General features: G+C 42.4%; 1 protein-coding gene across 7 annotated transcripts in view; it reads left to right on the top strand.

Annotated features, from left to right (window-relative positions):
* EXOC6 (exocyst complex component 6) overlaps positions 1–19812 on the top strand; it is a 458527-nt gene that overhangs the window by 270000 nt on the left and 168715 nt on the right. For all 7 annotated transcript variants that reach the window (XM_077455211.1, XM_077455209.1, XM_077455210.1 and 4 more), the window contains exons 17-18: positions 6862–6996; positions 11100–11279. In XM_077455211.1, coding sequence (XP_077311337.1) covers positions 6862–6996; positions 11100–11279 — 315 coding nt within the window. The remainder of the gene's footprint in view (positions 1–6861; positions 6997–11099; positions 11280–19812) is intronic.

Here is a 19812-nt window from a genome sequence, read left to right as displayed (position 1 = left end):
CAAAAAAATGGATACAAATTTAAAAAATGGATACTTGGGTAAAAAATTTATGAAAAAAAATCTGCACTGAATACGTTACATATAATTGTTCATAAGAAAACCCACTTTATATGAACCTAAAATAGTGAGTGAATGAATCCAAAAGTCCCCACACAAAATATTTTAAAAGTTCACTGAGTGTAAATAAAAGGCAAACAAGGTATTTGAAAGACAGGTCCAGAGCCTTCACTAGCGGTGGCAGAATGTAGGCTTACCAGACATATATGATCCCCTAATTAAAGATGGCTTCTTAAATGGTGTTTAGGCATCTAATATGTCTCTCTTCACTCCTCCACAAAGTAACCAGACATCCAGACTGGCATGGGTTGCCGCCTCTGGTCCTCCTCCACATTAGCTCAGCGAAAGAATAGAAGCAGATACCCCCATGTAGTGTAAAATCATCCAGTATCATTTATTAATTGAAGTAGTATCACACATATAAATGATCGGGAGCAGTTGTACATTGAGAAATACAATCCAGCTGGCAAAACAGACAGATTCCGGGTCACTTTCGGTTGCCCAATGACATAAGCTAATGCAGGGGTCTCAAACTGGTGGCCCTCCAGCTGTTGCAAAACTACGAGTCCCATCATGCCTCTGCCTGAGCGAGTCATGCTTCTAACTGTCAGCCTTGCAATGCCTCATGGGACTTGTAGTTTTGCAACAGCTGGAGGGCCGCCAGTTTGAGACTCCTGAGCTAATGGCTGTGCTCGACGTGTTTTGTCATATATGACGTCCTTCGGGGCATGAGCGCCATGCTGGGTCAAAGCATTTCAATGGCCAAAATTCATTCCAGTTTTAAAAAAACTGCAAATCAAACCTCAACCTGAAGTCCGGTTTGAAAGAAAATGATTGCACATTATCACTACAAAAATCTTCCAATTAATTTTTATTTCATTTACAAAAGAACCTACCTTTTAACAGTAATACGAAAAGATGAAGGACTGCAAATTATGAATTTTTGTATTACTATTAGGTACTTTTTGTAAATTAAATAAAAATTAATTGGAAGATTTTTGAAGTAATAATAATGAGGTTTCGATATGTACAATTACTTTCTTATAAACCAGTAGAGATGGTGACAACACCCACTTGCCTCTCCACCTCAACCATTCAGAGGAAACTTTGTATCCTTTAATAAAACACAAGGCTTCCTGTGAATGGCTGAGCAGCCCTCAGCCTGACCTGATTGTGTGCAGGAAATGGGACTGTTAGTCCCTGTCCCACTGCTAGAACAAACACTGTATACTGTATGTATCTAATGCTACATATGTTTTATACAGTGCCACCAGCAGGCACATGTATTAGTAAAGGAAATAGAAAAACAATTTTAAACAACTATAAAGTTAAATCAAAGCTGGAGTACAGCTTTAAACATTGTCAGGCTGCAAAATAGAAATTTTTGTTTTGGTTTTAATATTGCATTAAATATACTTTAAAAAAATGGCACCAGGGATGTAGAGTGTCCTTTGTTATGGTGGCTGCTATGCTAGATTGAAATCTGAAGTCCTCTGTTCCCGAATACCCCCGCAGTGGTGATCTCATGTTGCCACAGGTGTTAATATGAGCAACTACAGCTGTGAGAAGCACTTATCATGTGCCAACTATGCCTGCACTTTATGCCCCCATGCGCCATTCATAGAAGTCCTACTATCAGTTCCTTAGGGTTAGAAATTGCACTGAACTGACTTGATTAGTCACTGGTTTGTGCCCAACTTCAAAGGAGGTGGTAGTGAGCCCCATCGGGGGCCCTGGGCTGCTGCCTCACTGTACAACCTTAATTCTGCATGTAGCCTAGGAAAGTAGATTGAAAGTAGTGCCCGGTATCCAGTGTATATGAGTTTAAAGCCATCTATTAAAGGTAGCATATGCTGCCTCTGGACTGACAGCCGACACCCAGACACCCATCCATCTGAACCATGTGCAACAGGCACACCCAATTGTGATCCTTTCCCTGTCCATTAGATGCAGCAACAGCCCTGAAGAAGGGGGAGTCACTGTTCTCCTGAAACACATTGGCTTGATTTTATTTGTTGCTACCTTCAAGCTTTTAGGCTGGGTTCACACCATCGCCACATGCAGCTCCCAGTGGGGGTCCGGTGCATCCTGGTTGACCGTTGCAGGTTCAGGTCCCATTTCAGCACGCCCCAGTTTTGCTGAATTCGGACCTGAAACAGACCGAAAGACATGCAGGGCTCCTGTGCAAATTCGCCCCGGAGCCGCAGTGAAGATATGTGAACCAGCTCCATAGAGAGCCAGTCAAAATCTGCTATTGCAAATTGGATGCGGAGAACACACATCCAGTTCACAAAGGTGTGAACCCAGCCTCAAACTTGTATACGCTGCTTGTATAAGCTTTGGACCCATTTTTGGAAAAGCTGGTGTGATGGTGACATTACTTTCTTTGACTACACACGTTTCCAGCATGTGGTCACTTCAGCACCCACTAATAAATACAGCCATCTCTACAGGAATGTGTGTGTTGGGAATATTGTGTGTTCAGTTTGGCACATGCAGAGATGTGCCACAGAGCTCTGCTATGTCCTGAAGGCTGGGCAGAGCCCTTCAGCACAACTGCACATGTGCTGGACCTTCAGTGATGGCAGTGCTGGTAAAAGGGCAAAGGGGCCCAGCATTAGGGAATATACGGTAAGTTACTTTTTAAGTTCTAAAGCACTGGAAGATTTCAACCTAACACAACAGCCACCCAGCACACGGGACACACTTTATTCAGTAAATAACTTTTAGGATTTAGTGGTCCCTTGAAGAGCAGATAATATATACAGTACATCCGCAAAGTATTCACATCGCTTCACTTTCCACATTTTGTTATGGTACAGCCTTATTCCAAAATGGATTAAATTCATTATTTTCCTCAAAATTCTACAAACAATACCCCATAATGATAAAGTGAAATAAGTTTGTGTGAAATCTTTGCAAATTTATTAACAAAAATAAATGTAAAGAAGTTTTCACAGCCTTTGTGCAATGCTTTGTTGAAGCACCTCTGGCACCAATTACAGCCTCAAGTCTTTTTAAGTATGATGCTGCAAGCTTGGCACATCTATTTTTGGGCAGTTTCTCCCATTCTTCTTTGCAGGACCTCTCAAGCTCCATCAGATTGGAAAGGGAGCGCGATGCACAGCAATTTTCATATCGCTCCAATGTTCAATCGGGTTCAAGTCTGGGCTCTGGCTGGGCCACTCAAGGACATTCACAGAGTTGTCCCATAGCCACTCCTTTGTTATTTTGGCTGTGTGCTTAGAGTTGTTGTCCTGTTGGAAGATGAACCTTTGCCCCAGTCTGAAGTGCAGAGCACTCTGGAGCAGTTTTTTTATCAGGATGTCTCTGTACATTGCTGCATTCATCTTTCCCCGGATCCCGACTAGTCTCCCAGTTCCTGCCACTGAAAAACATCCCCACAGCATGATGCTGCCACCACCATGCTTCACTGTAGGGATGGTATGGTATGTAGGGGTGCTTGATTTCCTCCAGACATGACACTTGCCATTCAGGCCAATGAGTTCAATCTTTGTTTCATCAGACTAGAGAATTTTGATTCTCTGGTCTTAGAGCCATGTGCCTTTTACTGAGAAGTGGCTTCCATCCAGCCACTCTACCATACAGGCCTGCTTGGTGGAGTGCTGCAAAGATGATTGTTCTTCCAGAATGTTCTCCTCTCTCCACACAGAAATGCTGGAGCTCTTTCAGACTGACCATCAGGTACTTGGTCACCTCCCTGTCTAAAGCCCTTTTTCCCCGATTGCTCAGTTTGGCCAGGCGACCCGCTCTAGGAAGAGTCCTGGTCGTTCCAAACTTCTTTCATTTACAGATGATGGAGACCACTATGCTCATTGGGACCTTCAATGCTGTAGACATTTTTATATACCCTTCCCCAGATTTGTGCCCCAATACAATCCTGTCTTGGAGGTCTACAGACAATTCCTTGGACTTCATGGCTTGGTTGGTTCTCTGACTTGCACTGTTAACTGTGGGACCTTATATAGACAGCTGTGTGCTTTTCCAAATGATGTCCAATCAACTGAATTTACCACAGATGGACTTCAATCAAGTTGTAGAAAGGATAGTCAAGGATAATCAGTGGAAACAGGATGCACCTGAGCTAGATTTTGAGTGTACATGGAATTTATTTTAATTTTTATTTCCAATAAATTGCAAAGATTTCAAACAAACTTCTTTAACGTTGGCATTATGGAATGTTGTTTGTAGAATTTTGAGGAAAATAATGAATTTAATCCATTGAGGATTAAGAATGTAGCATAACAAAATGTGGAAAAAGTGTAGCGCTGTGAATACTTTACGGATGCACTGTTTGCCATAAACGGTTTTGATTCCTTTGTCCAGTAATTGAACATAGTACCACAACGTACAGCGGATAATATGTAATAACAGGTTATGACTTTTTTTGTAATTGTTTCTTCAGAATGAGATGTTTTTTATGTGTCCATACAACTGAACTCTTTTCTTACAGTTTTACTGAATCTTTCTAATAGTGGGCATACACGCTTCGATTTTATTAATCAATGTGCGATTCAAGCAAAACGATCGAATTGGTAAACAATTGAATTGCCGTAATTTCTCTTTTGGTCAGTTTAGACTCGATTTGGATCGGATTCAGTCAAGATGAGTTGATCAGCCAGGGAGGGAAATTTTGGTCATGAATCTGATCGTAATTTGATTGATCAGATTATGAGGTTCATTCATCAAAGCACAAATGGCCACCAGAAGGCCTTGTTCACTCAGGCATACTTAGAATTATACTTATTTGAGGTTTGTGTCTTACTCTAGATGAACACTGTCTACGTTCCAGAACTACATCTGCAGCCACACGCATCTCAGATTGTGAGCAGCGCCTGTGTTCGTGTAGCCATTGGGTCCCAATTGATATGAATGGGACTGCCTGCATACGGATGCATAAAATACCCACAAGCATGCATGGTTGTACACTTAAAGCGGTTGTATGGCCCGCTTTGTGATTTTTACCTACATGCCTGTGTGAATGAGGCTCAAATGTCATGTGTCAAATTGTATGTTTTCAATGTGTTTTTTCAAGACATTGATATTTTGAACAGAACATGCAAATTTATAAAATACTACCACACACATTACAATCTGTTTCAATGAAGAAATGTTATGCCATGTTTTGCCTGATATCCAGGCACCTAGAAACATATACTGTATAGGCAAATACTCTGATCATCCATAACATTAAGATCACTGAGAGGTAAAGTGAATACCATTACTTACTGTATTTATCGGCGTATAACACACACTGAAAATAGGAGGAAAATCGCGGGTGGGTTTTATACGCCTACAACGTACCTGGGAGGGGGACGAATGCCGATGGAATTCACCAAACCGTCATCTCCTCTCCACTTGGCTCTCACGTCACACACACAGTCCCACCTCCGCCAACCGGACCAGTGTTGGAGCTGGTCCAATGCCGATGGCAGAGGCGGGACTGTGTATGTGACTGCCAACTGAGAGCTGAGTAAATGGGAGATGATGGCTCAGTGATTTCCTATGAGAGATGGTGAGCTGCATTGATGGGGGAGATGGGCGCAGATCAGGCTGCAGATGGGTGCAGATCAGGCTGCAGATGGGTGCAGATCAGGCTGCAGATGGGCGCAGATCAGGATACAGATGGGCACAGATCAGGCTGCAGATGGGCATAGAGCAAGCCGCACTTAAGCTGCAGATGGACACAGAATAGGTTGCATTGGGGCTGCAGATGGGCACCAATCAGGCTGCATTGATGCTCACTGATCATTATTTTGTTTCAAAGTGGTTTATTTTTTTTTCCTGAAATTTCCCTCTTAAATTGGGGTGTGTGTTATATGCCTATAAATACGGTATCTCATTATAATGGCATCTGAAAGTCAGTGGGATATATTAGGCAGCAATTAAACATGTTATCTCTGAAGTTGATATGTGGAAAGTAGAAAAAATGTGCATTGTAGTTTGCTGTGTATAGGGCTGCGTTGCCGCACAGCGGTCAGGGTGCCCATGCTGACTCGTGTCTACAGCCACAAGCACCTACAATGGGCATGTGAGCATCAAACTGGACCATGGAGGAGTGGAAGAAGGTGGCCCACTCTGATGAATTACGTTTTCTTTTACATTATGTGGATGGTCACTTACTTGCAGAAGAGATGGCACCAGGATGCAGTATGGAAAGAAGGCAAGGTGGTGGAGGCAGTGTGATTCTTTGGGCAATGTTCTGTTGGGAAACCGTCCTGCCATTGATGTGGATATCATTGGCACGTACCACCTACCTGAACATTGTTGCTGACCAAGTACACCTCTTTATAGAAACGGAATCCCCTGATGGCAGTGGCCTCTTTTAGCAGCATAATGCGCCCTGCCTCGCTGCAAAATTAGTTCACGAATAATTTGAGGAACACAAGTTTGAATCGTTGACTTGGCCTCCAAATTCTCTAGATCTCAATCCATTCAAGCATCAGTGGTGTCAATCTCAATTTCATAATTACAGGTCTAGATGATTCTGTTTGAAAAACGCTTAATAAGACCCTCATTTCACATAGCTCAGTGTCTTCATCATGTCATTACGTTTGTACTAAAAGCATTTACTTACTTACATAAACTTGCTTAACCTTAAGGTTTGGGTGTTCCTCCCTGCATTAAGGAAGCCGTATAGTTCTCGGAGCACAGCTCTGGGCTATATGTAGTATGGCTGAATCCTGTAATACAGTAATTACAGCAGTATAAGACGGACAGGAGCTCTGCAGAATAAAATCGGGTGGAACATGCCTATTATCACTTGTTTTTTCTGCTTTGTAGCTTGTGCAGATCATCATAAACACCACACACCTGGAACAAGCCTGTAAATACCTGGAGGATTTTATTACCAATATTACAAATATTTCACCGGAGACTGTTCACACCACAAGACTTTATGGCCTGTCCACTTTCAAGGTGAGTTTAATTGTTATTTTCTTCAAAGGTGACACAACCAGCTCTAGTAACAAAAGTAATTGCTGCTCCATATTGCTCACTAAATAGCCAAACTTTGTACACTTTAAAGGGATTTTCCACTTTGGGTAATATTTATTAGTGTGGTAAAGTCCTGAGCTGGGTGGGTCCCTCATAGCCCCAGTCACTGATGATGGGACCTGATATGTCATAGCTTTCTTTAAGGTGGGGATAGCCAACACCGCACCTGCTTTAGAAACCCGTTTACATTCTTTACAGATTAGAAAACATTGCAGATTTAGGAAGAGAACAGTACATCCAATTTGCTTTTACAAATAGAAGGACATTGGGGTTGATTTAGTAGAGATTAGACTTCACTTTTTAAGGTAATGCTAACTTAGCCTAGCGAATGAGGCGAAGCGCTGTTGACTTCTCTCATCAAATCATGTACAAGCAAAATGCTGTTTTTTAAAAATAAAATGTTCTTGCATGCAATTGGATATTCTTAGCAAAGTCAATTTTCAACATATCCTTTAGACCCCTTTCGCACTGGGGCGTTTTTCAGGCGCTTTAGCGTTTAAAAAAAGCCCCTGTAAAGTGCTTGAAAGAAGCCTCATCTGCAATCCCAATGTGAAAGCCCGAGTGCTTTAAGAGCCCTTTCACAATGTCAGCGCCCGAAAAACGATCGGAAAGCACCGCTTAAACTAGCAGCGCTTTACCAGTGTTTTTCGAGCGCTATTGGGGCGCTTTTAACCCCAGCTAGTGGCCAAATAAAGGGTTAAAAACGCCCACAAAGCGCTGCTGTCAAAAGCGTTTTTCAGGTGCTTTTCAGACGTTTTGCAGGCGATTCCCATTGATTTCAATGGGAAGGGGCGCTTTAGGAGCGGTGTATTCACCGCTCCAAAAGCGATGCAAAGAAGTTGCTTGCAGGACTTTTTTTGATGCCCTGCCAGCGCAGCGCCTCGGTGTGAAAGTACTCAGCTTTTACATTGGGATTGCAGTTGCGGCTTCTTTCAGGCACTTTACAGGCACTTTTTTTAAAGCTAAAGCGCCTGAAAAATGCCCCAGTGTGAAAGGGGTCTCCGTGTGAAAGCACTCGGGCTTTTACATTGGGATTGCAGTTGCGGCTTCTTTCAATCGCTTTACAGGCGCTTTTTTTAATGCTAAAGCACCTAAAAAACGCCCCAGTGTGAAAGGGGTCTTAAGTTAAGGGAGCGTTTCCTTTCAAAGTGAACAGTCTATTTGCCTTTAGTAAAATAACCCCATTGTCTTTTCGATGCTAAGACATGCTTATACTTGCTTGGCATGTATACTTGGAATTGCCATTATTTATTATGAATTGGTTTTAGAGCAGCACATTGGCTTTGGTTAGCACAGTGGCTTTGCTGTGATGGGGCCCTTTTTTATCCAGTTACCTTCCACAGTCTGAAAACATACTATTAGACCCCTTTGGGGGGGTTTCAGGTGTTTTAGTGCTAGAAATAGCCTCTGCTGAGCGCCTGAAAACCGCCTCTCATTCATTCCAGTGTGTCTTTTCACACTGGGGCGGTGCGCTTGCGGGACGGGGAAAAAAGTGCCATCTTTGGGGCAGGTTAAACGCCCCGCTATTGGAATGAATGGGAGCACTTTCAAAGCACCTTAAAAGCACTTTAAAATTGCTGCAAATCGGGATTTTTTAACCCCTATGTGGGGTTAAAAGCGCCCGACTTGCAGCTGAAAATCGCTGCTTAAACAGCAGTAAAGCACCACTAAAACGAGCTGCACTTTACCATGAACACGGCCACGGCCCCAGTGTGAAAGGGGGTCTTAGGCCCGTTCACACCTGAGCATGGCGATTTTCAAGTGTTTTTATTTGTGAGTTTTTTTTAAGCATATTACAAGGGTTTTAGAAGTGTATTGAAGCATTTTATTTCTGTATTAAAGCTTCGGATGTTTTTATTTTAGCCAATAGAAAGCACCAAGAGGAGGAGATAAAGGGGTGGAGAGCTGCTGTTTTGGCAGAAAATGTGACAAAATGCCCATAAATGCTCATGTTAAGCATTTTTCAGGTGTTCCCATTGAAGTCTATGGGGCAAATCTTCCTCCAGCCTGCTGTACTTTGAGGGACAAGTGTTTTGCTACAGGCGACAAAACACTCAGATGTGAACAAGGGATGAATGGGATTTTGTTTGTTAGAGCTATAAGCTTCAAGCAGAAAATCGCTCAGATGTGAACAGGGCCTTAGGTTCATCAGCTTCCAACCAAATTTGCTCTGTTATTGCAAGAAACTGCTATGTTACTACCTGGGACATCATGACCAAAGGTCTTCAAGGGCAGCTGCTGGGAACTCAGTTCCTAGTAATGTAAGCCCCTTCCCATCCCGAGAGCTACATCTCCCAAGTGCCTTTTTCCTACACACAATGGGGTTGATTTACTAAGAGCAAATCCACTCTGCACTACAAGTGCACTTAATAGTGCACTTGTAAGTGCAGTCACCGTAGAAATGAGGGGAAGCTCTGCTGATTTTATCATCCAATCATGTGCAAGCAAAAATGCTGTTTTTTTATTTTCCTGATATGTCCCCCTCAGATCTACAGTAACTGCACTTACAAGTGCACTTGCAGTGCAAAGTGTATTTTCCTTTTATATATATATATATATATATAGGCAGGCTCTGGGGAAGGAAGGCAGCATTGCTTTGCTAACATATGTCAATGGAGTTGATTTACTAAAGGCAAATAGGCTGTTCGGTTTGCAAGGGAATGTTCCCTTTGTGGATGCAGTGAAAATTTACTTGGCAAAGAAAACCCAATCACAATCAAGGACAGTATTTTTGCTTGCACATAATTGGATGATGGTTGTCAGCAGAGCGTCATCTTATTGCCTAAGCTAAGGGTAAGTTCAATTGCAATTTCCTTTCCTAAGTGAATAGCCTATTTGTCTTTTGTAAATTAATCCTATTGCATGCATATGAAGAGAGACAGGGAGGGGTGGAGGATAGGTGGAGTTCTGTAGTCCATCAGGGAGGGCTGACAATGCTGGTTGAAATTTCAGTGCAGTGCAGGTACATTGTCAGGTCAAACAACCGGCTCAGATCATACTGGATTTCAGCCAGATCCACACATATTCTTCCATGGTTGTAGCATTTTTGAGAAGATAAAACATGGGAAACCGTGCTTGTATTGCAGAAATTTATAAACATACACGTTAATCACTTCCACACTAATGGCGCGTACATATACGACCGGACTCTTTGACAGCAAAGGTTCGACGGAACGAGTCCGTCAGACAATTCGATCTTGTGTGGGCTCCATCGGACCTTTGCTTGACAAAAATTGGGCGGACTTTAGAAATAGAACATGTTTTAAATTTTCCCGCCGGAACTCCGCCGGACTGAGAAATCCGTTCATGTGTATGCTAGTCCGATGGACAAAAACCGACGCTAGGGCAGCTATTGGCTACTGGCTATGAACTTCCTTATTCTAGTCCGGTCGTACGTCATCACGTTCCAATCCGTCGGACTTTGGTGTGATTGTGTGTGTTCAAGTCTGTTCATTCAGAAAGTCCACCGAAAGTCCTTCGTGAAGACTGTTGGACCTAGTCCGTCGAAAAGTCCGGTCATGTGTACACGGCATAAGATCTGTTGCGTTTAGCCCTTCTTACAGGAATTCTTTCATTTTAGACTTCTTATACAGCTTTAATATTTCACATTGTACTATAGGGAACAGAATGTTACTTTCTATAACTTTCATTTGACATTTATTAAAAGTTTGTACCTGCACACAGAAAATTTGTTTTCTATACCCACGGGGCTCCCTTATTGAGGACATTTCATTACTGATTAACAAGCTTTTAAAAATGATCTATAGCAGGCTTGCTAATTTGGGCGTTTTGTTCACTAGTAAAGGATGGACTGGCAAGTCAGCGGTAAGTGAGTTACTGCTTTACCCATGACACTTTGATTGATTATCTTCAATATATTACTAATGAGCTGCAAGACTGTAGATCTAAATTTAAAAGCAAATTTCTATTTGTCATGTAGGAGAAGCACTGGAGTTTCACGCGGTATCCAGTTTTGATTTATTGTAATGGATAACACTCTGTAACCTGTGCACTGTTCTGTTCAGGATGCAAGGCATGCAGCCGAAGAGGAAATCTACACCAAACTCAACCAAAAAATTGATGAATTCATCCAGCTCGCAGACTATGACTGGACAATGGCGGAGCCAGATGGAAGGGCCAGCGGGTACCTAATGGATCTGATTAATTTTTTACGAAGCACATTTCAAGTTTTCACTAACTTGCCTGTAAGTTTATGTGTAGTTGTTGATTGTAGGATTATTTGTAAGTTTAAAGCGTTTTTCCATTTTCACATTTGTAGTAACTATTGGTGGATGAAAAAAGTTCCCTAAGGGCTCACTTACATTTGCTTCGACTTTAACACACAGTAAGCCCCCACCGCTTCAACAAGCTTTTTTTGATGCGTTTTTGATGCTTCTGTGATTTTTCAGTGGTGCTTCAATGATGCTTCGGTGGTGCTTTTTTAAAGCTTTAATGAAGCTCGGCAGATGCCTTGTGTGTGTGTTGATATCTTATACCTGCAATACGTCCAAAGCTAAGCTAAAGCTGTATTAAAACCTCTCAAAAGATACTTTAAGCGACCTTTGTCATAGACTTCTATAGAGGCTTTGAAGACGCTTTAAAGTGGTTGTAAACCCTTACAAACCACTTTGACCTACAGGTAAGCCTAGATTAAGGCTTACCTGTAGGTCCAAGAAATATCTCCTAAACCTACACGGTTTAGGAGATATTTATAAAAAGACAGGCACCGCTGTCTACGGCGCACAGGAGCGTTGAGCATGCCGCAGATCACGGCAAAATGCCGCTCGTGTCGGCTCCCGTGCACATGCTCGGGAGGGACGTCATTGCGGCTCCGGCGAATCACAGTGCCGGAGCAGCGAGACCCGGAAGTCACTCCGGGATACATGGCAGTGGTGAAGATAAAGGAGGAGGACCGCTTAGGGGGACTTCGTTCTCAGGTAAGTTATTCATAATGAGCTAGTATGCTATGCATACTAGCTTATTATGCCTTTGCCTTGCAGGTTGCATTCAAAAAGAAAAAGTGCCTTTACTTCCTCTTTAAAGCACCACTTAAGCGATATGGGGTATTATTTTTGAAGCAAATCAAAAGCAAAGTTTAAACAGGACTGTAAGCTAACCATTTTTTTTTTGTGACACGGGCTTTGGTTGACGTTCAGAGAGCTTTACAAAGCTCGCCCAAAGCCATGTTTTGAAGCAAGTGTAAACGAGCCCTATCTGATTTCCGAGGCGATTGTCAACACGGCATATATTGAACCAGACCCATTGAAAACAGTGCAATACCAAGTAACTTGAGTTTTGATGAGTCGTACATTAAGACACTTTCACGTGAGTGGCCCGGGGGTGGTAAAAACAGGAGTTTGAGTTGCAGTTTTAAGCATCCTCAATCCATCTATCTAAGGCCTATAATACAACCAAAAGGGGCATTGTGGCAAATTTATTGCAGCAAATCAAGTTGACAGACAGCCCTGCCTGTCAACCTTGTCCATTCAGGTCAATGCAGCTATGCCATAACTGCGAGGCAAACGCCTGGCTCACACCTGCCCACTGAAAATGACCATTCGGCATGAACAAATGCAAAAAATAAAAAGTATTCTGAAGGCAGCAGGATCAGCTCCTGAATACCCGACAGCAAGTGCTTAGCCGCAAGTGTGAACTTAACCTGAAGAGACATAGGTGTGCACATCAACTCAGTTGAGTAAAGTTGAGAGATTGGGGAGAATCTAGACTGTGTTTTGAGAGTGCTACACTCAACACATATATGGGCCTTTAATACAAAATATTTTATATTTACAACTGTAAAGAAATCAAACAGAGTACACCTCTTTTACACTTTAAATATAAAAAAACCTCCTAATATTCACTATAGCTTTCCTAGCCGTAGCATATGACACTATTATATGGGAACATATGGGAGTGGGTGTATTCAGCCAGAACATAGCTATGAACCTCACAAACATATCTTAAACGTGTCACCACTTGGAAGACTAAATGGAAGTTTAGAATTAGACTGTGGGTGGCAGCGCAATTAGCACAAAACAAGTGCCCACAGATATCTAGGGTCTAGCTGGGACATTGCAATGAGAAAATCATAATTACAGTATTATCAGAAGTACTTATTGGAATAGTAAGCTAATTATTCTGAAAAAGTGTGTGTTTGCATTTTGGATTTAACATTCCTTTTAAAGAGACATTGCCATGCAAAACGAATAAAGAAACTTCTACCGGTACAAAGTGCGGGCACCTAGAGGTACCTGCAGCAGCCTCCAGAACTATACCACAACTCCAGAATCCCTGACTGTTCTGACAAGCAAAGCTTTAGCATTCCTAATACAGAAGCTCGCCCACCCAGTTCACCTTCATTTTAGGGGTGTGGCTTATCGGTAAAGTCCAATGATACCTAAAAGTTTTGGACCTTTACCCGTTAGAACGCCCAATATTTTGCTGTAACAGGAATGTTTGAGATCAGTGGTTGTCAACATTTGAGCTAAAGGGGGCCTAAAATGTGGCCCCTGACATCACCAAAGGTAATGCTAGTGAGGGCTTTCAGAAACTGTAAACTTCATAGAGGAAATGATGGTCAGAGAGTTCGGACATGCTAGATTTTTGGCTGGGAATATGATGCTGAAGACAATATGAAACTGGAATCATGTTACATGAGGCTGGTAGAAATCAACCTTAACCACTTCAATACAGGGCACTTTCACCCCCTTCCTTCCCAGCCCAATTTTCAGCTTTCAGCGCTCTAGCGCTTTCAGTGACAATTGCGCGGTCATGCTACACTGTACCCAAATGAAATTGTTATCATTTTGTTCGCACAAATAGAGCTTTATTTTGGTGTTATTTATTCACGACTCCGTTTTTTTTTTTTTGCGATATAAGCGCAAAAAAAGCGGAAATTTGGGAAAAAAACAATATTTTCTTTTTTCTATTTGAAAAGAAATCCAATAAAATCAAATTTTGTCATAAATTTAAGCCAAAATGTATTCTGCTACATGTTTTTGGTAAAAAAAATTCCGTTAAGTGTATAATAATTGGTTTGTGTGATCACGGACATATGTACGCAAATGATCATGTACATATGTGTGCAGGTGATCACGTACATATGTGTGCAGATAATCATTGGGACATGTGATTTTAGTGGGACATATGTGGGGGACATGTTTTTATTATTAGGGACATGTGTTTTTATTATTTGGGGACATGTATGTTTTGGGGACATGTGTGTTTTGGGGACATATGTGGGGACTGTGTTTTCACTGTGTGGTGTGTTGTGTGTTTACACTACACTGATGATCAGTGAGTAAAAAGCTGTGAAAAGCAGCCCATACTCACTGATCATCAGCCGGCTGCAGCGTTCTGCTCTCCTCTTCTCAGCGGTGACTTCCGTGTGAGGAGAGGAGAGCCGATTGCCTAGCAACCGGCTGTTTGTTTACATCACATGACGGCCGTGATTGGACACGGCCGTCATGTGATCAGGAGGGCCAATCACAGAGCCCTCCTGCCGATCTGAGATGTGCCGTGTCCGGGTGACACGAGCACATCGGGATCGCGCCGCTGCGCGGGCGCGCGCGCGCGCGATCCCGCTGCTCCTGAATGACGTTCCTGAACGTCCTATCAGGAGCAGGCGGCTCCCACCCGCCGTATATATACATTGGCCGGGTGGGAAGTGGTTAATCAATGTTCCCACTACAGACTGAGGGCCATCATATACCAACAGGCCATAGGTTGGGCACCATCATTTTAGATGCTTCTGAAGGCAGCACTCCTACAGCAGGTTTCTGCACCTTCTACATGCAGCAGTTTGTTTTTTCACGACAGAGTCTCTTTAAGGGGTATTCCATTATTGGTTACTTTAGTGTCAATGCATTTTGGATGCATATTTTGGGCAGTATTAAAGAATAAGTCTAAACTAACTATTAAAACAGTTAATAAATTGAAGACTTTTAATATCACAAAATAATAATGAGCCCACCCAAAAGTTGTTGTTGGTGTCTGGTGGCTTGAGTATCCAAGTTTCTTAAATAAATTGGGGTTGTGGCAGTGTCTGCCTATCTGGGAACACCCTGCAACCAGTGCTGGGTAGAGGCTTGGTCACAAGAAGGCGGGGGCAAAAAAGGGGCAGTACCTGAAGCTTAAAAGCAAACCACAAAGTAGAAAGTGCTTATTTAATCCCTTCCCACAAGCCCCAGTGTTCCTTTAAAAAGTTCTGAATGTCCAGGGGATGAGAAGAATTAGCGATCATGTGACCTTGGTGATTGGCTGTCACAGTGGTCGCTTGCTAAACGCTGCGTAAACTGTTGGCACTATATAAATCCTGTGTAATAATAATGATCGGGAGCCAGTTCCACATTACCAATGGTTGGTGGCAAAGCATCCAACAGTGGGATACCACTGGTGCTCCTATAGAGGGTCCAGGCATACAGGGGGGTAGGACAGGGAGGGGGAATTGGTTTGTTGGGGATTATTAAAGGACCGACGCACTGTGCGGCTCTCTGCAGCAGCCAAAAGCCAATTTCTCCCTCTCCCTCTCTCCCTCCTACTGGCTTTCCATGAAGCCCTCCAGCCATGGCCAGCAGCAGAATTGTAGCTAAAGAATCTCTGGGATACTGGGATTGGCTCCATAACACCTGCTATTACAACTTACATGTCCAGAAGCTGAGAGATGGTGAAACTTCCTCCCACTTCCAAGTGGATGCTGTACTGTACAAGTTGTGCTAGTGGTGACTGCTTAATGTGTGTCAGCACCCCGGACACCTTTCATCTCCAGTCCCAAATGACCCAGTCCTGGCACTACCTTCAACTTTCCTCCTGTTGCATTCTCTGTCATAAAAAATGTAATTAACCACTACAATACAGGGCACTTTCGCCCCCTTCCTTCCCAGCCCAATTTTCAGCTTTCATCGCTCTAGCACTTTCAATGACAATTGCGCGGTCATGCTACACTGTACCCAAATGAAATTTTTATCATTTTGTTCGCACAAATAGAGCTTTATTTTGGTGGTATTTATTCACGACTCCGTTTTTTATTTTTTGTGATATAAGCGCAAAAAAAGCGGAAATTTGGAAAAAAAACTATATTTTCTTTTTTCTATTTTAAAAGAAATCCAATAAAATCTAATTTTGTCATAAATTTAAGCCAAAATGTATTCTGCTACATGTTTTTGGTAAAAAAAATTCAGTTAAGTGTATAATAATTGGTTTGTGTGATCACGGACATATGTACGCAAATGATCATGTACATATGTGTGCAGGTGATCACGTACATATGTGTGCAGATAATCATTGGAATATGTGATTTTAGTGGGACATATGTGGGGGATATGTGTTTTTTTATTTGGGGACATGTCTTTTTATTATTTGGGGACATGTGTGGTGACATGTGTATTGTGGTGACATGTGTGTTTACACTGTGTGGTGATGTGTGTTTACACTAGACTAGTGATCAGTTTGTAAAAAGCTGTAAAAACAGCTCATACTCACTGATCACCAGCCGGCTGCAGCGATCTGCTCTCCTCTCCTCAGCGATGACTTCTGTGTGAGGAGAGGAGGAGCTGATTGCCTAGCAACCGGCTGTTTGTTTACATCACATGACGGCCGTGATTGGACACGGCCGTTCATGTGATCAGGAGGGCCAATCACAGAGCCCTCCTGCCGATCCGAGATGTGCCGTGTCCGGGTGACACGAGCACATCGGGATCACGCCGCTGCGCGGGCACGCGCGCGCACGCGATCCCCCTCCTTCTGAGAGGACGTTCCTGAACGTCCTCTCAGAAGTAGAGAGCTCCCACCCGCCCGTATATGTACATTGGCCAGGTGGGAAGTGGGTAAAAAACCTAGCAGAGAGATTGGGACCCAATTCCCATGACTGATGTAAAGATCTGCGAACTAGAACATCAAAAAACCATTGTATTTGAATGGAGCCCCAATAGGGTGCAGTAGAGTTGGAGCACAGGAAGTTATCAATTCAGAAGATGTTTGGTAAGATGAACAGGTATTAATCCAACAGATATTGCAAAATGCTTGTGTAGTTAACAGACCAAAAGGGAGAAAAAGAAATGAATAATTAGGTTTATATGCAATTTAGGTTAAAGCGGCCGTTCAGTTGTTTTTTCATCTTTCGATCTATTAAATCCTCTGGCCTTGTTGTTTTAACTTTGGATAGTAAAACATTTTTTTTTCTGCCAGTAAAGACCTTATACAGCCCACTTCCTGTTTCTTGTCTGGAAAAAAAGCCTAGGCTTATGACATCATGCACAGCTCTCTCACTCACTTTCATGAGAGATGCCAGGAAGGGAGGGTGGGATGAGTCATAAGAGGGCCAATGAGAGCTGCAGAGCTGGAGGTGTGTGTCTGTGTAATTCCAGGAAGTGAACAGGCAGTAGCTTCAGCTGCCTACAGTTAAAATGATTGCAGCTTGCATATTTGGCAAGTACAGAATCACAGTATATATAAAATAATATGCAAAGTGGTTGGAGGGAAGCTTCAGAATGGCAAAGATGTTTTTATTACAAATTATCTGAGCTGCAGTTCCTCTTTAACCTCTTTAACCACTAGCCGACCAGCGCATGCCAACGTACATCGGCACAATGACACGGTTGGGCAAATGGGCATACAGGTATGTCCCCTTTAAATCACAGCATTGTGGGCATGCCCGCTGCGTACTCCGTGACCGTGTCCATGGGGGGCACGCCATCCTGTCACGGAGCGGAAGAACAGGGAGATGCCTTTGTAAACAAGGCATTTCCCTGTTCTGCCTAGTGACAGGAGCAGTAGCTTCCTGTCATTGGGAGCAGTGATCGCTGTCATGTCAGTGGAAGCCAATCCCCCAGTCACAATAGAAATTGCAGATCGCTGCCATTACTAATAAAAAAAAATGAATAATAAAAATTCCATAAATCTATTCCCTATTTTGTAGAAGCTATAACTTTTGCGCAAACCAATATACGCTTATTGTGATTTTATTTGTTAGCCAAAAATATGTAGAAGAATACATATCAGTCTAAACTGAGAAAGAAATTATTATTTTTATATATTTTTGGGGATATTTATTATAGCAAAAAGTATAAAATTTTGCATTTTTTTCAAAAATGTTGCACTTTTTTTGTTTATAGCGCAAAAAATTAAAACCGCAGAGGCGTTCAAATACCACCAAAAGAAAGCTCTATTTGTGGGAAAAAAAGGACGTAAATTTTGTACAAAAGCTACAGTATAACTTGATTTTAAGTAATGAATATGTTAATGATGTTATTTCACATAGTATTACACCTTGAAAATATTCACTAAACCAAAAAAAGTGTTACTGCACTATGACATAATAGGATTACCTGTGATAACGATTGTTCTTGTCCATAAGTCTAAAAATATACGAAGAGTTTTTTTCTTAATGTATGCAAAGTGTTGATATTCCAGTTTTGGAGGCCATATATCAAGAGGCAACACAGTCAAGTAGATTTATTTATCCATGTGGAGAAAATAACATTTTAATTCCACCAAGACTGAATACCCAAGGAATAATTAGACATTTTGATAAATAGGATGTTTATTCATAGATATTCTCCATAATTATATCCATCTTTTGGAGGAGCAAGCAAGTCTCGGTGGACTGATAAATAATTAATTTGAGCGATGCCGCTAAGTACATCGTCTAAGTACTGCATCTAAGCTGCCCACATAATGTCACCCATTTGCAATTTTTTCTTTTTAGTGATCATCTTATCTGTGGGAAAAACACTTGTTTTGGGTCATCTTGTGTCTAACAGGCAAATGTAGTTGAATAAAAATGTATGTTCAGCCCGAACTTTTGGAAGAGTGTGGGGGGGTGACAACAGTTATACCAGACTGAGGGGTCGATTTACTAAAATTGGAGATTGTAAAATCTGGTGCAGCTTTGCATGGTAGCCAATCAGCTTCTAATTTGTTCAATTAAACTTTAACAACAAAAAAAAAACGTAAGTTGATTTTTATGCAGAGCTACACCAGATTGTACATTCCCCGGTATTGGTAAATCAACCCCAGAAAGTGAAAGAAAATCTGCAGTAGGGACACAGACAGCAATAAAAAGCCTTGTAAATCAATGTTATTGGTGGAGATTTATTCTGACTTTGGCCGCGTACACACGCGGGGACTGTTCGGCCAACTTTGTCCGTCAAACAGTTTCGGCAAACAGTCCGCTCAAAATTAGCATGGACGGACATGGCCACACACGACGTACGAACAGTTTGCTGAAACCGTGCGCGCTGACGTGAACGGCACGTACGACGGGACGAAAAATACAACGTCCTATACACTGCATTATAACTTTCGGCGTGTAAATCCTTTCTGAGCATGCGCGGAACTTAGTTTGTCGAACAAGCCTACACACGAGGGAACTGTTCGCTGAAACAAGGTTTCAGCGGACAGTTTTTCGGAAATTCCGAAAAACCTTGTTCAGCGGACTGTTCGCTGAAACTGTCCGCTGAACGCCCACACACGGGCGGACTGTCCGCCGAAACACTGTTCAGCGGACAAAGTTGGCCGAACAGTCCCCGCGTGTGTACGCGGCCTTTCTGTCTGGTGAAACACCCGCTGTCACTATTTAAACAGACCGTCGCTATGTGGGGCTCTGCCCACACGGCCAAGTCATTCATTCATTTATTCTGTGAATGAATGAACTACAATTACCGACATCTTTGGCGGCTGGCGGCTTGTAGTTCTCAATGAACTACCAGGGTGCTGTTGAGCTCTCTAGGTAGTTAATTA

The sequence above is a fragment of the Lithobates pipiens genome, unplaced genomic scaffold (genome assembly GCF_037356315.1).
Source record: "Lithobates pipiens isolate NorthernLeopardFrog02 unplaced genomic scaffold, aLitPip1_a1.2 Scaffold_25, whole genome shotgun sequence".
NCBI classification, from domain to species: Eukaryota; Metazoa; Chordata; class Amphibia; order Anura; family Ranidae; genus Lithobates; species Lithobates pipiens.
Note: the sequence above shows the minus strand (reverse complement) of the source record. Positions and strands in the feature narration are given on the sequence as shown.